Source organism: Ciconia boyciana, chromosome 11 (genome assembly GCF_034638445.1).
Source record: "Ciconia boyciana chromosome 11, ASM3463844v1, whole genome shotgun sequence".
In the NCBI taxonomy this organism is placed as follows: domain Eukaryota; kingdom Metazoa; phylum Chordata; class Aves; order Ciconiiformes; family Ciconiidae; genus Ciconia; species Ciconia boyciana.
The window spans coordinates 21,858,242-21,878,881 of NC_132944.1; the positions used below are offsets into that span (position 1 = coordinate 21,858,242).

General features: G+C 40.1%; 1 protein-coding gene across 1 annotated transcript in view; it reads left to right on the forward strand.

Annotated features, from left to right (window-relative positions):
- Positions 1-20,640, forward strand: part of EEFSEC (eukaryotic elongation factor, selenocysteine-tRNA specific) — a 130,448-nt gene that overhangs the window by 67,976 nt on the left and 41,832 nt on the right. The window contains exons 5-6 of the mRNA XM_072875651.1: positions 4,558-5,199; positions 19,784-19,940. Of these exons, the coding sequence (XP_072731752.1) occupies positions 4,558-5,199; positions 19,784-19,940 (799 nt within the window). The remainder of the gene's footprint in view (positions 1-4,557; positions 5,200-19,783; positions 19,941-20,640) is intronic.

Consider the following 20,640-nt stretch of genomic DNA (forward strand, 5'->3'; position numbering starts at 1 on the left):
GTGGGTGCAGATCAACTCACTGATTCACTTCTCTGCTGGTTCCATGTCTGACCTTTTGAAGGAGATGCAATTCCAACTGCGTTTGCGTGTGATCCAATCCACTTCCCCCAGTCACCTAGGTGCACTCTAGCATTGTTCTGGTCAGATTCTAATTCTTTCATACGCTATGCTCTTGGAACAGAGTTTATGGTCAGTTAAGATACTGTGCTGTATACTCCTTTTACCGTTGATTCCAGTAGTGAGAACACGTAGAGAAAAAAAGGAATGGGCTTGAATGTGTTCTTCCCCTTTGCTTTCTTTCTATCCTCTTATATGTGTATGGGAACTTTAGATACAAGAATAGATACCATGAGTATAAGCAGAAAAACTGTTTACATTTAAAACAAATATAGATGGGCTGATTAAATTGTCTGCAAGATACTGGATAGGTCAGCGTGAAGTGCTGATTTTCAGTGGGTTGAGTAATGCAGTATTTTTCCCTTCACATGTCTGAGGACAAGCAGATCTGAAAGCCAGACCCAGCTACAAAGAAATCGGGTGATTCTTAAAGCTCTGGCTGAGCACTGCCAGGGTGGGGGGCTTGCCTCCCATGAGAGAGTTGGGGCAGCACAGATAATTTGCTGTGGCTGGGGGGGGAAAAGCTTTGCTTTACATGATTCTGCAAATTTTCAGGTTTTTTTTTTTAATTAGATAGTCTTTTCTGAAAGAGCAGCCTGGAAGAGAATTAGTCAGGATCCAAGACTTCTCTTGAGCTCACACTGGAGACTGGTGAGCACCATCAGCGAATGTGTGAACGGGAGCCATCCCGTTAAAGCCTCATGCAACACTGGAAAATACTCCTGTATTGATACTCCACTGCAAAGTTTCTCCTACACGGAGGAATTGCAGCGAGCTTTTGTCATGGGAAGTGACACTTTACTAATTGTATACTCTTTTTAACGTAGTTTAACACTGAACAATGTGGAAGAACAGAGCTATTCTGATACGAGCCAGCTCTGTATGCCGTAGTTGAGAACTGCAAATCTCATGGAAAAAGTTTAATCATGTGAAGTGAATATTTTAAAAGTACTTGTTAATTCTCCTTCTGATTGTTATTTGCGGACTCTGCATGTTAGATGCATCAAGCCTAATCATTTGAGTTAATTTAAGGGGAGAGAGTAGGCATAACACTTTTGCAGAATGTTTCATAGATCGCTAATTAAATGCTAAGACGTATTCTGAGTATATGCATATAAGAATAGGTATTTTTAAACACAATCTTGAATGTTACCTGAGTTCTGTGAAAGATATTTCAGATGAATACATGTAGACTGTTTTAGAGACTGGCAAATACTTTCTGTAATAATTTCACCCAACCGTTTAGGTGGGTAATTTCTAAAAAGTAATATTATAAACTGGACTGTTAATAATAAAATAAAGAAAAAAAATCTGTTTTGTGGCTCCATTTAAGGTAGAAAACTGCATAAGTCTTTTGTGCATCTTCCAGTTCCAATTTTGTGTTGGGGAGCAGCAGGGATGGAAGATTCCTTAGTTCTTGTCAGCTTATTCACCCTGTCTGTGGTTGTAGAAGATGGAAGATTAACGGCCAGTATTATCACACATGAAATCCCAGAAGTCTTTCAACACACCCCCATGGTTTGGGCTGGTACTTTCTGTATGGCAATTCCAATCTTGCAGTGCTTGTTTATTTTTGAAACATGTATGTTTAGAAAACCTTCTGTTTTTTTTTTTAAAGTCCTTAAACATTACTTGTATCATCAGTGTGGCAGCTATCACAATGATTGAAACTGGAGAGCGAGGGGTAGGTTATAGTGAAGGAGAGAAGGAAGGGTTTGATTCAATCACTGGTTTGATTCCAGCCTTCAGAAGTACAACCTTGGAAGTGAATAGAGGTGGAGGTAAATGCTAAATTGTTTCTCTCCAATCCATCTAGATAGGTTGTACTGTCTAGGAGGTTTGGCTAAAGGGATAACGAGTATATATTTGAGTACAAAAATGCTTGAAACTGAAATCCTAGTGAGTATTTAGAATGGCCTTTTAAGTCTGTTCTGACATTAGTTAAGATTGTACCAAACTATTTTGGTCCAGGCTTTTTAGTGAGGGGTTTTTCTCTTGCATGAACACACCTCTTGATCTCCTTTCTCATAATATTCTGTGGATTCCCCAAGAATCCACAGGCACTGATGTGGCATTTGATTTGAAAAGTGTTGCAATAATAACTTATTATAATCTGGAAAAGGATGTTTCTTTTGGTTTTGGTTAGCAGCCAGAGATCCAGGGAACCCAAACAATGTTTATAGTGGTAAAGCTCATGGCCATTGTTATTTGCATGATTTCAAGAAGGAATACAGGATTTTTGTTGTTTTCCAGAAGCTGTGCAGCTGCTAGATTTTTTCCTCTTTTTTTAATCAACTTTCTGTATATTGCCTATGACCATTTTTTTTCTGACTTACTTGGAGAGCTCTTTATATTCTAGTTACTGAAAGTTTTAGTTCAGCTAATAGACTTTTTATCTACTTCTCTATTTTGATCTACGTTTCTGCAATAGGTTCCCCTCTGGAGTCTTTCTTCCTTTTTTTTTCCCTACAATCTTCTCTTAGCATTGCTTAGTTTGGTGATGTTGGGAATAGGCATACAAAGATTTGTCTGAAGCAGAGCTCTATGCCCTTCATATAGGGCAGCAGGCTTTGTAGAAAAGGAAACAGTGAAAAACTTAGTATTGTTTCCATGTCCACTTTTCCTGCATCCAAGATGCAGGAAAAAAAGCTGATATTTTCAGTATTACCCTGTGAGTAAATAATTCTGTGATTAAAATTAACAAGGTTAACTTCCCTAGACTATTCCAAGTTGTCTAACCTAAACGATGTGCTCTACACCGTGTGACACACTGAGAACAAAGCCCAGATCTGCCGAGTCCAGTCCCTTGGTTTGGGATTCTCTTCATCAGTACTTGTGTATTTTCTTACTTTCAGGAGTTAAAATATAAATGGGGTGGGCCAGGATTAGAAGTTGGGCTACTAAGGGACATGCAGTGGTTGGAGATTGATTTGAGAACAGTTCCAGCTGAGCAAGACAGATACTAATGGCTTGAATGCTGAGAATTGCACAGTAGCATTTGATGTGAACCTTTTTGATAGCTGTAGAATTAGTACTAAGAAAAGGGAGAGAGAAGAAGAAATTACACCGAGACTTGATACCTGTTCTAGCAGTGGTGGTGTTCTGTATGCATTCACAGTATAATGTATTGTATATTGATAAAGACATACTGAAGAAATGATTTCTGGAACAGAGCAATTCCCATGGAGAGTTCAGTTCTTGGATCTGAATGTTGAGGTTTCAGCCCTTCAAAAACATTCTGTATAACTTTTCTGTACTAAGGACTCTTGTCCAAGTACTTAATATTTATTTAGGAGATAAATATTTTTTTTTATTGCCAAAAATATCATTTAAGTATTAAAAGCTTGGTATCTAATGTAGGGACTTCAAGCAGAGTGGTTACCTAACCAAGCATCCAGCATTAGTATGCATGCAACAGGTGGCAACATAAACACATTATCAGAAAAAACCATTTGGTTACATGCAAACTAGGGAGGGGAAAAAAAAGATCTTATTAAAGGATGGTTTCCAGAACTGAAAGAAAAGCCAAAATGAAGCCTTGTTAAACTAAACTGGTTTAGTGTGATCAAGCTGAGCCTAAACTGATCTTTAAAAGCTTATTTCATTATTTTCTTGTCCTTGAGAACTCTTTGAAATAAGTAATACAATAGCAAGCTCGTTAAGGGCAAACTTTCATAGCATCTGGGAAGAGCTAAATACATTTTAAATATAAGTGGTGGCCATGCTGCACTCTTCCTGTGATAATCCTAACGGATGGAACCCCACATTTTAGTGACAGTGATGCTAACCGTATATTTATGAACATTCAAATCTTTGCAAGAAAGCTTTGAGGACTTTTTTTAATATATGGATCATCATAGACTAGGAGATGGTAGATCTTTGTATTACTAATTATTTTGCAGTGATAGCTTACAAGATTTCATTGTGCTCGTTGTACAAATGCATTATAAGGAAAGGTGTTTTCTTCTGAAGATTTTACAGTTGAATTTAAGTCAAAGTAGTGTATGAAACGATTTTCATAGAAGGGGTGGGAGAACAGTCACGTAGGTGCATGGATGGGTATTGTAGGGCTACGCTTCCGATGGTGCAGGTGCTTAGGGGGAGCACATTATGTAAGCTATTCCGTGGTGTGGAATATCTGCTGATTTGCGGCTACTATGTAGGTATAGCAGCACAGATGATGCAAATGTCAGCATAATTATGGCCATGATAATCTTACATTCTCATGAACAAAAGTAGCATAAGCTAAGAGGCTCAAACCTGTGGCCATTCTAAATGATGGGATATGTTCTCAGTCTGTTCACTTTCTACTTTTTGAATTGTGGACTCTTCTAGAAGGTCAGTCATCTTATAAGAGAGCAGAGTGTGATACCTGTGCTTGTGATGCACTCCTGTGCAACTAATTGCTTCATTATTTTTTTCTTGGTCTTTCATCAATAGGTGACAAAGAAAGTGAAGTCCATGCAGATGTTCCATACTCCTGTGACTTACGCTATGCAGGGTGACAGAGTAGGTATCTGTGTAACCCAGTTTGATCCCAAACTCCTAGAACGAGGCCTAATTTGCACCCCAGAATCCCTTCACACCATCCATGCTGCAATAATTTCCCTGAAGAAAATCCAGTATTTTCGAGGAGCTCTTCAGACCAAGGCCAAGTTCCATATCACAGTGGGTCATGAAACAGTTATGGGAAGAGTGATGTTTTTCAGTCCAGCCCCTGCTGATTTCAATGAAGAGATTCAAGAAAATGTTTTTGATTTTGAAAAAGATTATCTTTATCAAGAGGAATATTTGTCAAAGGACTCAAATTCTTCAGAGGAGAACAAAGAAAATGACCGGGCAGGAGAAGTCCAGCTCCCAAGACAACAGTGGGCTTTGCTAGAGTTTGAAAAACCAGTTACTTGTCCTAAACTGTGCCTTGTGATCGGCTCCAAGCTGGATACAGATATTCATGCAAATACCTGCAGGCTGGCGTTCCATGGGGTGCTGCTCCAAGGCATGGAAGACAAGAACTACATGGAGACTTTCCTTCCAAAACTGAAAGTGTACAAACTGAAGCACAAAGAAGGACAAGTGGAAAGGGTAAGCTGTCTCTTTAACGCTATACATTGGAAGGGGAAAGATTTGTTCTGTGTAAGAACATGTATTGGTGAGCTACAGAAGCTTCGCTGTCCTGTTCTAGAGTCTTTATACACATTTTTCTTATATTTGTATACCTAGTGTATTACATCTTGTCTGCTTGCAGGCAGAAATCACTGCTTAAAAGTGACTGCTGTATTCAGTTCAATGCAGTGTTGAGTAATTTGATGCTGGCTTTTCACTGATCCCGTTGATGTCTAGCCACTCTGTTCTTCCTGCAAACTTGCTTTGTGTAAGTTCCAAAGTGGCTCATCTGTTCTCTTCCCAGTTGACAAAACTTCCAGCTTTCTATTGACATATTTTATACAGTTATTCTGCAGTGCATTGAAAATGTAAAGACAGTCTAAAATACATAGAAAGTAGCATTAGATTAAATAACACAAAGAACACTATTAATTCTTTAAAGCATTTTCACATTTTATTAAATAAGAACCTCAATTGTTACCACTTATTTTAGTAGGCAAAAAGATGCCTTACAGAGCTATAGCATGCTGAAGTTGGGATTAAGCTCGTGACATGGAGAACTTGGAGCCTTGATTAACGCATGTTGTTTCCGTGTCGCACAGGTGTTAATCTGCTATAGGGGATGTACTTGACCCACCTCATTGTGGCAGAAAATAGAGTTGCTTTCTGGAGGAGTTAGCATCTCCAGTAAAAATTAATTGGGATTTTTTTACTGTCCCTTCAGTATGGATAGATACACTGTCTGTAGCGCTTGGTATTATTACATTGCTGTTGTAAGTTCGATCTTGGGGGTGGTTACCTTTCAGTAATCAGTGGAGAACCATTTGTTTATGCATCCCATAGTGGATTTTTTAATGATGAATGGTTTAGGTGGAGATGTGCAAGATATAAATAATTTAATTGCTTGTCCCTAAATGAGTGGAATTGATGTAAACCTCAGCAAATGTTTACTTGATGTATTAGTGCAGGAGGTATTTTATTAACTTTTGGGTAAAGAACTATTAATTTTTATTTTCCTAGTCCAAAACCTGATTGTCTGAAGAAAATGTTTAGTGTTCTTACTTCTTTTCAAAATTCCATAAAGCTGTGTTGAGTACTGCATAATATCTCTCCTTACTTTACTGTAGGAGACTAAACACTTAGCATACCTTACCATGTTTGCAATTTATAATGCAGACTTCTTGAATACTTTTTTGTTTGTTTGCTTTACTAATTTAATAGTAAAAAATAAGCAGAGATCCCTGTCAGGGTATGGGTTTGAATTAGGTTCTTTTCTAAACGCCTCAACTACATGAATTGATCAAATGGGTAATTCATATTCCCCGCTCTTCTGTGAGGTTTCTATGTTGCTGGTTTAGCTTTTTTTAAAAAAAAAAGTTTCTCCTTTGCATTTCCACTACTGACTTTGGAGCTATTCTTTTCAGAGCTACAGACCTGTGATGTGTTGGTTGTTTGGATGCCAGTTTTGCCACTAGGAAGGAAGGGAGGTAGGAGGAGGATAGCTGTAGCTTTCTGAAAATGTCGTCTCTATTAATACGGGTTCTATGGGACACCCAAAATCAGCAGTCACTCTTCAGAATTTTGGTAGCAGATGTATTGTTTCCTTTGTTTGAAATGGCCGGCTACTGCTCTCTTTGGCTGACGGTGATGTTGAACTAGAACAACGGGTCCGAAGTATTCTGTCCTCTAAGCTGCAGAGAAGCTTAGACCAAGCATGCGTCTCTGGATGCCAGCTCTTGGGATGCTCTAGAGCTATCTGAACTCACGAAACATTTGCCTTTATCTTTGCTAAAAATTTACTCGCTTGTGCGTGGCCCGTGCTGCTAATATCCAGAGAGACCTGGCTTCCCAACTCCTTTTGTTTCTCTGTGGCTGTAGGAATATGCATGAGAACAGAAGGTTGTGTGACCCATGGAGACACGTGCTGCTTGTGTTTTGTTTAACTGAAATGAACTGGTCTCAGATTCTTTCTTTATTTTTGCTCTCGGTGCATAGCATTAGTCTGTGGAAGTTGAAAACTTACAGGGTCCCAACTGTGTGAGTGTGAGTTGCCTGACTGGGTTAACAGAGTTTGCCGTTAGCCTCGGTCGTGCATTTTTAATTGTTTTTATTTAGTGTTATTTTCAAGCCCTTTGCCAGTTCAGTTATTCTGCTATTGATTTTACTGTGTAAATAATGGAATAACATTAATCAAATTATGCATATTTTACTTTCTGGTCCAGAAAATAACCAACAAATGTGGGTTAGTGAACACTTGACCAATAGTCATTTATTAGGCTGATATATTAGTGAACTGTTTTGCTATCTTCCCATGCCTTTTAAAACATAGAGCTGGGGTTTTTATTATTTTATCCTGTCTTCATCTGTCACACACTGTGTGCTATATATGGGCCTTGATCGCTGTCTGTATGAATGCTAATTGGCCCTGTACATGAACAGTTGCCATCGAATAGCCTGTCTGCGGGTTAGGTTTGTTCTCGGATTCTGCCTCCTGTGGTACTGTACTCAGAGCTGGCACTTTCCCTGATGCATGCCGACAGGATAGTGGAGCAAATGTCGTAAGAAAAGCTCACGATGTAAAGTCACGGGGGCATGCAGGGACTTGGGAGAGTTGGTGGGAAGAGAATTGTGCCAGTTATAAAGGACATGCTGGGGAAGTACTTGCAGCATTAGTTGAGGTAGCTGCTATTAAGCCTGTGCTTTTGCAGAGCAGAAAGCAGCAGGAACAATTGGGTGGTACAGTGACTTATTTTAGTACACAAAGTAGCTAGCTAATAGAAAATCTGAATCAGCTGGTCCCACCCTGCTGCTGATGGATGGCTGGAGATTAGGATCGCTGAATTTAGGGTGTCTATTCTTGGCACTGATACAGGAAAATTTCTTTCTCCGTTGAGCAAGGAAGCTCCCCCCTCCTCACCTTCCCTGGGGAGGCATAAAATAATAATAATTTAAAAAAAAAAAATACATGTTACCTTCATGAGAAGTGAACTGTTCCTCCAGGGAATACTGCTGGGGAAAATTAGCTTCATAGCTTCCTGAAAGGCTGGGAGAGAGGGAGGCAGGGGCACGTAACGTCCGCCTTCCCGGGTTCAGCATGGGGTGGAAACACGCTCTCAGAACCGGGCTGTAGTGGAATTCAATAGTACCCGTCTGTAAAACGCTGCAGCTAATCTGATGTGGGCTCTCCCAAGCCCCCTGCTTGCTGCTAGAATTAAAATAAATTCCCTGTAGTTTAACTACCAGTTTACCCAGGAGAAATCGGGTATTTATGGTTTGGCTTTTTGTTCCTATTCTGATTAATTTCAGAGCACTGATGGAATAGTAAGAATTGTAAATTCATTAAGTTTCACCATCACAGTACTTTTTCTTTTGCGCCTCTAGTGCACGGCACCCCTCTGGATTTTAAGGTTTATTTTTTTAATAAAAGAACAACATTTATTCTCAAAGATTTCTTGGCTCTCTAAGAGCAAGTGTGACATTTTTGTTGTTTCACTCAGAAATCAAATCTATGAACTGGGTAAACACCATATTTTAAAAAGGTAAGGAAAAAAATCATACTTAAACTAGAAAATAGTCTTGAATTAGTACGTTTTAGTGAAAAGTCCCGCCTAAGCTTCCTGATTTTTCTCATCTGCTCAAGTGATGGTAAATGTTCTACAAAAATTCAAGTACCCTTGCACTTCTTTTGTACTGCTTGCTGTTTCCTTTTGGTATCTTGCCTCTTTAACGCTAAGACTTGAGTAGAGCACTGGGAGAGAGAGAATCAAAGCCTTGCTGCTGTGATTCACCAGGATCTTTGAATTTACCTGTCTGCAGCGTGTCCTTGAGCCTTTCTTCTCACATCCTTGCTATTTTTTGCCCTGATTTTTTTTTAGGTATGTATTACTGTAGCATCTGAGACATTTGGCTTTAAAACATCTATCATCTGCCTTTTTCGTTAAGTTAGTGTTGTCTGAGATGCTGCATAGTGCAGGAAACTTGCTTCTAAGCAGGATGGGGCATTTTGGGGTCTGCACCTATGCTGGCATTGCATCTTGGTTATTAAGAAGTTGCACGATTCAAACTGGAGTTAGGATTTTATCTGATGTTTTTGAACTGTTGTAGAAGTGCGTGGATGCTCCTGTTTTGCTTTAGACCAGATTTGTTTTGGGGTTAGAGTAAGTCTTTAGGGGTTAGTTTTAAGGAAAATCAAAATGTGCCATGCCCTCAGAACTAAGAGGGCACTGGCAAAGGGTTTATACTTGGTTAACTTGATGATTTAAAAATGATGTGAAATACTAGTCTGGTTTTCTCTTGCAAAGAGGACTTGAGACAGGAGAAGTTCAGTGGAAGGAAGTTTCTGTTGAGCATCTTTCTGGTGTGGTTATGTGGAGGCAGAGACTGTTGCCCTCTGGACGCTTTACTTTTGCAAAACCTTGGCTGCCTGACAAATGTACTTTTGATAGGAAAGAGAGCTAGGCTGGCAACAAGTGGCTTGTACTGATTAAAAAAAGCTAAAAGCAGTGCTGAGAGTGCCGTTGTGAACACCGGTGTCGCTTTAAGGAGTGTGATAGGGGAATCTTGGTGAAAAAAGGGCAAATGAGATGCTGCGAAGAAAGTTTATCCCTCTGAATTGGCATACAGCAGTGGCTGTGAATGTGGGCATGCTAAACTGCAGCAGGTCAGCAGCCCCTGGAGTTGGAGAAAAGCAAATTATGAAGATAGAAACAGCAACTGTTGTCCCTGGGTCTTGCGCTTCTGGAGACGGGCTGCTCGCCAGTCAGCTCTTCGCAGTTCTGCGGGCAGAGAGACTTGTATTAATCCTAATGCCATCTCTGAAATACCTTCCTCTGAGTTTTACCTCTACACAGCATTGCAGATTAATTCCGGGCTGACTCATGAAGCAGTTACTAAGTTCCTGGGATAAATCCTTTATATTTGCCATGTTACTTGCTCTTTGGCTTTCATGGACATACAGGTTGAGTGCACTGAATTTCAACCGAAAGGTGAACCATAGAAGTGCATCGTGCTTTCCTGTATGACTCAGATATTCTGCCTGCTTTGAAAGTGTTTGCACAAGCAGGATTTATCTCAGGATGGTTGCCACAGGGTCCTATTGTCGAGGATGCTCGTAAATCAGTAGCTCTGTGGCAGAAACAAAAGGAGAAGGAAAACTCTCTGCCTTGCTTGCATAGCACAAGCTGCACCTTCTGCACTTTCAGGCTTGCGTTGTGAAAAATATATGTGTGTGTCAGCTGTGATTGTTTCCCATTTTAAGCATAGAAGAATGTTTTCCGATGAGAATGGGCTTGTCTTTCCTGAAGATGCTTTCTCTGTGTTCCTCTGATATTAAGAATTAATTATCTCTGTGTATTTCAGAAATTTTAATGTATTTTTCTCATTATTTGCCTCGCTCTTAGGCTTTACTTATTTGATGGTAATCACGTTGCACTTGTTTCTTCAGCAGTTTCCTTTCATGTGTCACAGCCATGGGATGTCCTAGTTTATTCATAGCCACTCCATTCCCAAGTTTTGTGGGTTGCTGGATAGCGAGTTTTCTTATTGAACTTGTTATCGTGGGGACTGAGGCCATCGTGTAGCTAGCATGCTTAGTTTCTGGAGGATGGAAGAATCACTTATTGCTTAATAACATCATGTTACCAACTGTTTGAATATTGGTGTGATCTGAGTGTCCCCAAGGAGAAAAGTGTTGTTGCAGGAGCACGATGTGAAAGCAGCGTAAGTTATCAAGATTTTTATCAGAGCATCTCTTCTGAAGCTTGAATGGAAGAGCCAAAGCTTATCTTTCAGCATCTTTTAAAAGAAGTGTTGGGTTTTTTCCTCTCTCCTTACAGTAGGATAATGAGAGCTGTGTCAGACCAAGCGTATTACCCGCGTGGTCAAATTGGAAGGTCTTTGTCACCGTCGCTTAACAGATCTTTCTGGCCTTTCAGAAGAAGGGTGAGATATTGTGGAGATGAGTACTAGTAAGCAACTGCAGGAAGTTTGAGAAAATAGTATTTGTTGATGACCAGCAATGACCCAGACTATCGTTTAGGGAGCTAGACATCTTGAAAAACAGCGGTTGTGGAAATGGCTTTTTTTAACAATTATCAGCCATATTTTGTCTTTTAATTCCTTATGGCTTTTTAGGAGTGAAAACACCAACGTTTAGTTTAGAGTACGTGTCAAGTTTATAGTAGCTCAACCACACACTTAACCAAACAGCCGAAGGAGGGTACAAAGGAGGAAAAATGAACTCGCCCGTGAGTGAGTAGGAACATCCAATACGGTTCCCTTAGGGGATGAGACCAGACTTCTGGGGAGGTTGTCTTTGCTTGCGGAGGCGGTAAATTAGTATGGGAGTGCCAGAGTATTCCTGTCTGGAAAGACTCTTGAGTAGAGGATCACGCGTGAGCAACATGCCACGTATGTTCACCAGGGGAGGTTTAGACTGGATATTAGGACATTTTACTTCACCGAAAGGGTTGTCAAGCATTGGAACAGGCTGCCCAGGGAAGGGGTTGAGTCCCCATCCCTGGAGGTATTTAAAAGACGTTGGGATGAGGTGCTCAGGGACATGGTGTAGTGGTGGGCTTGGCAGTGTTAGGTTTACGGTTGGACTCGATGATCTTAAAGGTCTTTTCCAACCTATACAATTCTGTGAACACTGGTACTTTTTTTCACTGAATCTTTCCAGATATCTCATCAGTAATGCCAGAATTCATTGCACAGAGTTGTGCCTGCGCACTGTATTTAAAATATTTGCTACAGAAATACTGTTCCTTGAATTTTCTGTTGCATGGTTGCAGTGCGGCTAGGAATGAAGAGAAGTAAATTTTACCTGCTCAGATAGTTAGATTTTTCCATCTAACTTATTTCTAGATAAAGGATGTTTCATTGGCTTACTACGGCTAATGTTTCTTCCGCTATTTTCTTATAGCGGCACTGTAGTTCCAGCAGGATAGCAAGGAAAACACTGCATCAGCCGGGCAATGATGCTTTCTGGGTGACTGACGCGGTGTGCAGGCTAACACGGGCACAAAGTGAGTAATGAGACCAAACTGTCCAGTGAAGACTGGAGTGCTGCCTGCAGGCCCAGGCAGTGACCTGGGCTGTCTGCAGAACCTTCTGTGACTCCAGCTGGGAGAAGTGGTGGATGTCACTCCATCTACTGTAAACACGCAGACGCCACAATTAATATTTTTCCTCCTTTGAAGTCTGAACATGAGTTTGTTTGGTTCTGCTTGGCTGCTGATGGTATGCTAAATACAGTAATAATACAGAGATGAAGGCAATCAGGTGAATAAAAGTGCACAGCACACTCACTAGTTAAAATGCACTGTAAAATAGGAAAATAAAAGATGCATTTATTTACTGGCTCTTGTTTAGCTTTTGAGTAAAAGGGTTTGAGGAGCTTAGTGGGGGAAGGGGAAGGAAGGGCTGTATGCTCATTAAACAGAAATACCATTTCTGTTAAACAGTACAGAGAAATGAGCGGCGATGTTTACTGACTGACACAACACATGGATTAACACAGTAGAATAAATTTGTCATAAAAGTGTACCAGCTAAGTCACAGAATCTACTTGCTTGCTCATATGAAGAGATAGGTATTTTGTTCACTCACCAAGAAAAGAATGGCTTGCTCCACGTGACTGAGTAGTAGAATTTTGCAAGGCTTGAGTAACACCTATGGTTATTATTTATATTATTAAATTTAAAATGCAGACATGCTTTTGGGTCTTACAAGTGTATGGACAGCTGGTCTTGATTTTTCTGAGGTTGTGTAAGAGTCACCTGTGGGGGAATCGGTTTGTCAGCAAGGCAACCAATACACCATTTTATTTATTGGATACAAAAATAAATTACGAATGTTACTTAGGTTGCAAAATCAAGCACTTTAAAGTTAGGAAATACCAGATTTACAGTTGCCTATGCAACATTAATTCTGTTCCCCTGTGCCTCTACCCTGTGCACTTAATAAGGCAGGGTTCCTGTGAAATTTTTTTGGATGTGGTCATGTAAAGACTGTATCACAGGGCATATCAAAGAGGGACAGGAATAAGGTTGTATGGACATCTGGCATTTTTTAAGTGCCCAATTCTGCAACTTAAATAACTTAGGTTTTATATCAATGTAATTTCCTAGGCATTTTTAAAGTGAAAAGGTAAAGTAGAACTAAACCTACATGTTATTGAACTGTACAGTAGAGATGGTTACACCTTCACTGGGATATGAGTTACAAATATTCAGCAGTGTGGCAGAGACTTGTATTGCTTGATACCACAAACCTTGTTAACCAAATGGCAGAAGGAAAGTGTTGTCCAAGAGCGATGATGGACTGTTGGGCTTTGGGCAGAGGATCCACACACTGGAGTTGGAGGTCCTTAGGGGAAGGGACTGAAGTGGGGTGTTTGTGCATCCACATGGTGTCTTCACGTGGTGGCCTCTGTTCTTTGTTCCTCTCTGCCCTCCCAAGCTATCTGTGGGCAGTTTCCTTTAGAAACAAATGAACTTACCGTCACCATATTTGACTTACTGCTATGTGCCAGATCTATGCGCTGTTCCAAATGAGACTTGCTGGGTCTCACTGTTTCCTTTTGGATGTTTAAGATCTCAGAACCTGAGATCGCCACAGTTAAAACACTTTAAAATATTTGAAGAAAGTCCCTGACTGTTCTTAAGTCGTGGAGATACCACCAGAGTCCTTCTGGCTGCTCAGAACCGCAGGCTGGGAGGAGTCCGCTCCAGCTTGGCAATCCTCTCTGCGTCCTTCTTACAAGGCCAGGTCAAGACTTCTGCATCTACAGACCATCTTCTCTGCAGAACAGCTTCTTTCTTGCTTTGTGCTTGGATAGTGAGCATTACAGGGTTTTTAATCTTTATCATGTTTCAAGCCAGGGCTGGCTGGTCTGGAGACGGAGGTCCTGAGCAGTGTAGTATGTGGTAACAGTCTGTAGCCTCCTCTGGTTTCTCTCTGTTGATGTTGCTTTTCTTATGTAAAGGGAACACAGCATAGATAGGTGTAAAGAGTAATAAAATCATGACATCAACCAGTTTCTTCTCAGTTGGTAAAATGAATGTGTTAACTAGGTAGTGTCAGGAATTCAGTGCCTCTGTTTTTTGGGGATTTGGCCCTTCTAAACTTCAAATAGAGGCGAAGGAAACTTGCCCTATAAAGGTGTATAATGAAGTTGGTGCCCTGTTTGTACCCTGTGCGTGCCTGGAGAACACCAATGGGTATGTGTAGAGCTTTTAAAATCTAAATCGGTCTGGTTAGGCAGTTCTTACTCATTGTCCTGAGCCAATACTAAAGGTTCCTTTTCCACTCCTGTACTCATTTTAACCGGGTTATAGTGATGGCAAAATGCTCAGCAAAGGGAAGGGTGTTTATGGCTGCTTGTTCAAAATTCTCAAATGCAATTGTGCCTTTGCTGAGAAAGGAAGAGAAGGGCAGGGAAAGGAAGATGTTTCTTGGATACAAAAAACATAGGCTGGGGAGAGATGGGGCAAACATCTGAAAACCAAAGTTAGTGGATATGCGGAGATGTCTGTGTGATGGCTTCTTGCTCTATTAACGCAGCGGTAATGAGGCATGAAGTACTGAAGGAGATGAACTTTTCATATCTGTTCCTTCCTCCTGGATGGATGTTCAAAGGCAGAAGTTTAGCTTGTTCGCTTGGAGGATGGCGAGAAGAAGGTCTTTAGAGCCCAGCACACAACCGAAAGCTGCTAGTGCCGGAGGGGACTGCAGAAAGAAAAGCCTTTAATTCTTCTATGCTGATGTAAGCTTTTGGTGGCTGACCAAATCGTTCGTTCTTTGTACCAAGTCGTCCACCTAGTTCTCAGTAACAAACTAAAAGCTAGAACAGTCTTTGGAGAATCAGAAAAGCTGCAAACCCGATCGTCAGTGAAATCTTCTTGGTTCCTTTCTCCTTCACCCTTTTTGCGGCCTCATGTACCGTCATTTTCTCAATGCGTGAAGCCACATTTTAAAAAAGAACAGGAATTTGCAGCCTCCAAAATATTCCCATTTCTGACACAGAAATGGAGAGTGCTCGAAACTGTTTTCTAGAAATAAATGAGCTGTCGCTGATCATGATGAAGATGTCTCAAGTGTACTTTTTCTGAAGTACAAAAAAGTAATAAAAATACTTTGTATTTTCAGTGTTAGTCATAGGTTCTTTTTTGTTCTTTTTCCCTTCCTGTTGTTTTTTGCTTTAGTTTCAATGGGCCATTTTTCAGTTTGCTTAGAATAATCCTCGGACCTCTTTTTATCCTTTTTAAAAAATTGTTTTATTTCTATTTAAAACCATATAATTTTAGATTAAATTGGAAAAGATTATTCTTCCTCGCTCTGTATCCCTTTCTAGTGTTTAATATTCAGTGCTTTTACTTTGTCTCAAACCTTTTCTTATTTTCCGTCTCATTCTGGCACTGCTTTGTTTCCTCCTGTGTGTTTCTGTTCTGATCCTCTGATTTCTCACCCCCCCCGATATGTTAGGACACAGAGTTATTTGCTCTCAAAATGTGTGTGATGGATTGTTTGAGAGGGTGTTCAGACGACAGTAATTTCTAAGTTATCTTAAAAATGAGAGTGGTTTAACAGGCTGGACAATATAGCTTGCTATCCCTGCCCAAAGGGAAATCATAGAGTTATTTTTCCTTGGAATTATACTATGGTTTGCACTGAATGCCAACACATGTAACATTAACTGTGGTTTTGCAAACAATAAATGGTAGCGTAAGTACTGCTTAGATGGGGAGTGTGAGGTGGTTAATTTTTTCTGTGAACTTCTCTGTATTAGCAAGAGCGTGATGTGCCAGAGATGCACATACTTCACCTACGGTTATAAAGTGCTGTTTACTTTTCTCCTGCAAACACAAAAGCCAAATGGGAAGGGATATTTCATAAACTCAGTGCTATTGTGTCCTCTGGTCTAAGCCATAAAACAAGAGTAACAGAGACGTTCCCTTTGAACTTGAAATCCCTTTCTAAGCTGCTGATCTAACCTCGGTGAGAGGGGGAGTCTATACCAGCCAGAAAATTTTTCTCTTCTGGCTATTTCTCCCCGCCCCTTAAGTCCTTAAGTGAGTTTGATGCTGCACCTCTGCCCATAAATTTAAAAAAATATTATCGTAATGTAGGTCAGTGAACTGAAACGCCACTGTACACCATGGGGGATTAAAGTCAGAGAGGCAGCCCTCTCCCACTCCCACTAGGTCATATGACAATATAAACAAGAAATGCAAGGAGCCTTCAGCTTTTTCTTGCCCTAATCCTTTGTTTATGCAGCACTTAAACTGACTTTTGGGGTCGTCTCTGTCTGGCATTAAAGCCCTAAAGCTTTTTGAAGTTTCCCTGAAGTTAATAAAATTAGCCTGCCCTCATCGCTAGGCCCCTTGCGCTGCTTCGGAGCAGACTGCGTATCCCTTACTGCCTTTGCAGCGTTTGACTTTTTAAGTTAATAATATTTTATAACCAAAAGAGAGTGTTTGAGAGAAAAGCAGGAAGATCTCCCAAAAGGCTGTTCAGCTAATAGGCAAAGTGATTGCCATTGTAATGTTCTGAGAACTCAAAGGGGATTAACTTAAAATCCAGCGATTGGAGGTAAAGTAATTGGAAGAGTTGAGTTTCAGTTGGAGAGAACAACATGCATTTTGGTGGCTTTTTACAAAGCAAGACTAAACCAAAAATTTAATTTTTCTTTTTATAAAATGTTCTTAAAGGTGAGAAAATGAGGTTTCCTTCATAGCAATTATCTCTCCTTCACCTATTTATTTTACTGCAAAGACTGATCACTTATCTTTAGTTTTTGTTACACCAGGCATTCTCTCGTTATTTAGTCATCTTCAGGGGTAAATCGGTGGTGGGCTAACTGGGGGGGACAGACAACGCCGGATGGGATGTATAGTATTTACCGTATGAGACTGAGACTTTGGGTCATAAAGGTTTTATTCCAAACAGCCACTCGGGCAAGTCACTGATCATTTATTATCGCAGCACCGCTAAAGCAGTTGTTTTTCTAATGACCTATAGAGATGCCCAAGGAATAATGGTGAATAATGGACAGAACATATCCATTGGCTAAAGGAGGGATTTTTTTAACAAGTTGACTGTTGGAGTGAAAGGAACAGTGCAACTGGAGCCCTCGCTTGCTTTGCTAAACTGTGTGTACAAGAGCAAGACCTTAAAAAGCACATTTATTTATAAAAGATGAGGGGTTTTAAAATCAAAAGGTATTGAGTATGGCGTACCTAAAGGGTGATAGATTTTGTTGCTGTTATAATCATCAATTTTAAGTTGTTATTACCAGTGTACTCAAAGGTACATGATGCCTGTAACACTTGTTCACAGAAATCATTCTGAGGTTGGGTTTTTTGGTGTTTTTTTTTTCTTTTTTTTTTTTTCTGACAGCCTTGCCGGGGAGGCTCTAAACTGGACCATGTTAGCCTAGTATGATTGCTCACCTTGTAATTCCAGTTTTAATTAAGTTAACGATAACTTTGAAGTGCTCTTGGAAAAATAAAAGATGTTTATGTTTTCTTCAAAGTTGGCTTCCTGTGCTATTTTGGGGGGATAACTACAAAAATAATAGATATATGGAAGATCCTCACTGGAGTGCAAGTGACTGTGTGTATTTCAAACACAGGGGTAAGAAGCACGTAGCCAACGGTGGAGAAGTGGGACGTTCAGTTTTGAAATTCTTATTTTAGGAATAAAAGACTTATAGAAGAAGTAATATTTTGCCAGCTGATGCAACTGGAAAAATGAAGAAAGTTTTGAGAATGTAAGTGCTTCTTCCAGTTGGAATTAACAGCTTCTTTTTCTGCTAGTCTTCTATTTCAGACCTAAAGAAAGGCAAGTGTGCCTGAAATCTTATCTTCCCCCTCTACCACCACCTATTATCAGTGGCTCTAGTAAAAGACATTATTCAGTTTTAAATTTAAGCCAGAGATTGCCAAGCAGTGATACTACTGTTAATGGTTCACAAGCTATTTTGAAGCAGTGTTTGTTGGGGGTGTGGGAGAGGACAGACACACTTAACAAAAAAAAAAAAAAAAAAAAAAAAACAAAAAAAACAAAAAAAAAAAAACCAACCCAAACCAAAAAACACCCAACAACAAAAAAAAAAACCCAGAAATGTGACCTTTTGGGAAAAGATGAGTGGATGTTCAGGCAGCGAATGTTGTTGAGACATCTGAATGCTTCTCCTACTGCCTTGACCCGGCATTCGGCTGGGAGCAGAGCTGCCCGTACTCTTGTCATCTCCATGTGAAAGAAGGAAGAAGGGCCATAGACATTTCTCATCCTGCATGTGGTCTGGGACGCGGTGAGGTCCTGCCGGTGCTCTCTAGTATTGCACAGTCCTTTCAAGGCTGTTTATAGCTGAGCAAGTAAACCCCAAACAAAAATTAAATTTCTGATGCTAGATTTACTGCCATACTGAGATTGGCATTAAAATAGAGGCATACATACCTAACAAAATAATAAACAAGAACGCTAGGGATTTGAGTCTGTGTATGCACTATTCCTTGTGGAAGAGGTTTCAGGGAAGGAGAGTAGCTTAATAAACCTGCAATACTTAGTCATCATTTAAACTGAATAAAAGGGAATGTTCAAAATTGGTTATAATTCTTTACCATTCTAAGTCACTTTGGTCTTTGAAACCCTTAGGTTTATCGAAAAATAGCTCCTAAGATATGAAGAAGAGCTGCAAGTTTTGCCACCAAAAAAAAAAAAAAACTTGAAAAGATTTAAGTAATATCCCCTTATTTCTTCTGATAAGTAAATAAATGTTCTTGCTGTGGCTATGAGGTAGAGGAACTCCAGGCGTTGGGTATACGAGGATATTCACACCTACAGGATTAGGCTCACTTGACTGCACCTTATACTTTGTCATGCCTAAGGGAGGGTTGTTTATCTTGCCTTCCCCACCAACCCTGCTGCCTCTTGTTCCTGATAGCTTCCATTCAACTTGGAATGGTTCTTCCCACTGGGTTACAAACCTTGAAATTAAAATTGGATACAATGGTCATAAGGCTTTTAGTTTAACAAATCAATCTGTATGTAAAGGTGCATATTTAAAAAGCTCTCTTTAGAAACTCTGAGTAATTCTGTCATTTCTTTGGAAGTGTAGCTGTTGGAGTGCAGTTCTGGAGCTGAGACAGAATTTTTATGTAGGTGATAAAGTACTTAGCTGTAGGATAAGTAATGGAATAAACTTTTTGTGAGCATAGGTACTTAAGTGACTTTCATGGAAAGGTTTCAAAGCAGAAAAGAGATTTTAATTAACTGATATTTAAAGTATGTTCTGATGCAGGTTTTGTTCTTCCGACATTAGTAGAAAGGAGGTGAAAGCAGAAATCCATCAATTCGTGTAGTCTTCTACGGTTTTAGACACAAATTGCCTTAAACTCAGCAGTTTAGGTGACTTGTCTGGAGTTTTGTTCATTTTAGGGGTAAATGGTTCGTCCAAGGGCAGGGTGGTAGAAGTCACCAAACTTAGTGTATCTCTCTCAGGTATAATTTTAATTGTCCCTTTAGATTGTAGGCTCATGAAGCCCTATTTCTTTTGCAGGTGATGGATGATTACAGTGTGATTGGTCGTTCGTTGTTCAAAAAGGAAACAAACATCCAGATTTTCGTGGGTCTAAAAGTCAAACTATCTACAGGAGAAGATGGAATAATAGATGGTGGCTTTGGACAAAGTGGCAAATTCAAAATCCGAATTCCAGGTAGGTGCTTATCAGCTAAAATACTAACCATAGAATCATAGAATAGTTTGGGTTGGAAGGGACCTTTACAGGTCATCTAGTCCAACTTCCCTGCAGCGAGCAGGGATATCTTCAACTAGATCAGGTTGCTCAGAGTCCCGTCCAACCTGACCTTGAATGTTGCCAGAGATGAGGCATCTACCACCTCTCTGGGCAACCTGTGCCAGTGTTTCACCACCCTCATCGTAAGAAATTTCATCCTTATATCTCGTCTGAATCTACCTTCTTTTAGTTATCTATCAGTTGTAGAGGGTCTTTCCATATTGCAAGTCTGAATGTTATCAGTAGTCTCCTGAAATTGGCTCATACTCAGTTGGACCACTCACTGATGATTTGGTGGATGGTACCTCTTCTAATTAAATGATGGTGCCTGTGACTTATATCCTGAGACTGAATGGCCTGAAGCCACAACTCCTTTGTCGTCAAACTCCGGTCTCAAAATGACTGCTTGTTAAGTGTCAGTAACATTGAAATAATGCTCTGCCCAGAAAGGTTTGTGGAAACCTCTTCTCTCTTAATATACGTATGATTTGCACCAGAGCCCTGATGAACAAATAAAGGAAAATAAACTTGCAATCATTTTTACCTGTAGCTTCTTATTAAATATAGTATCGTGGATGCAAGTTCCTTAGATTGGCTCTGTTGTGCATGTTATTACCTA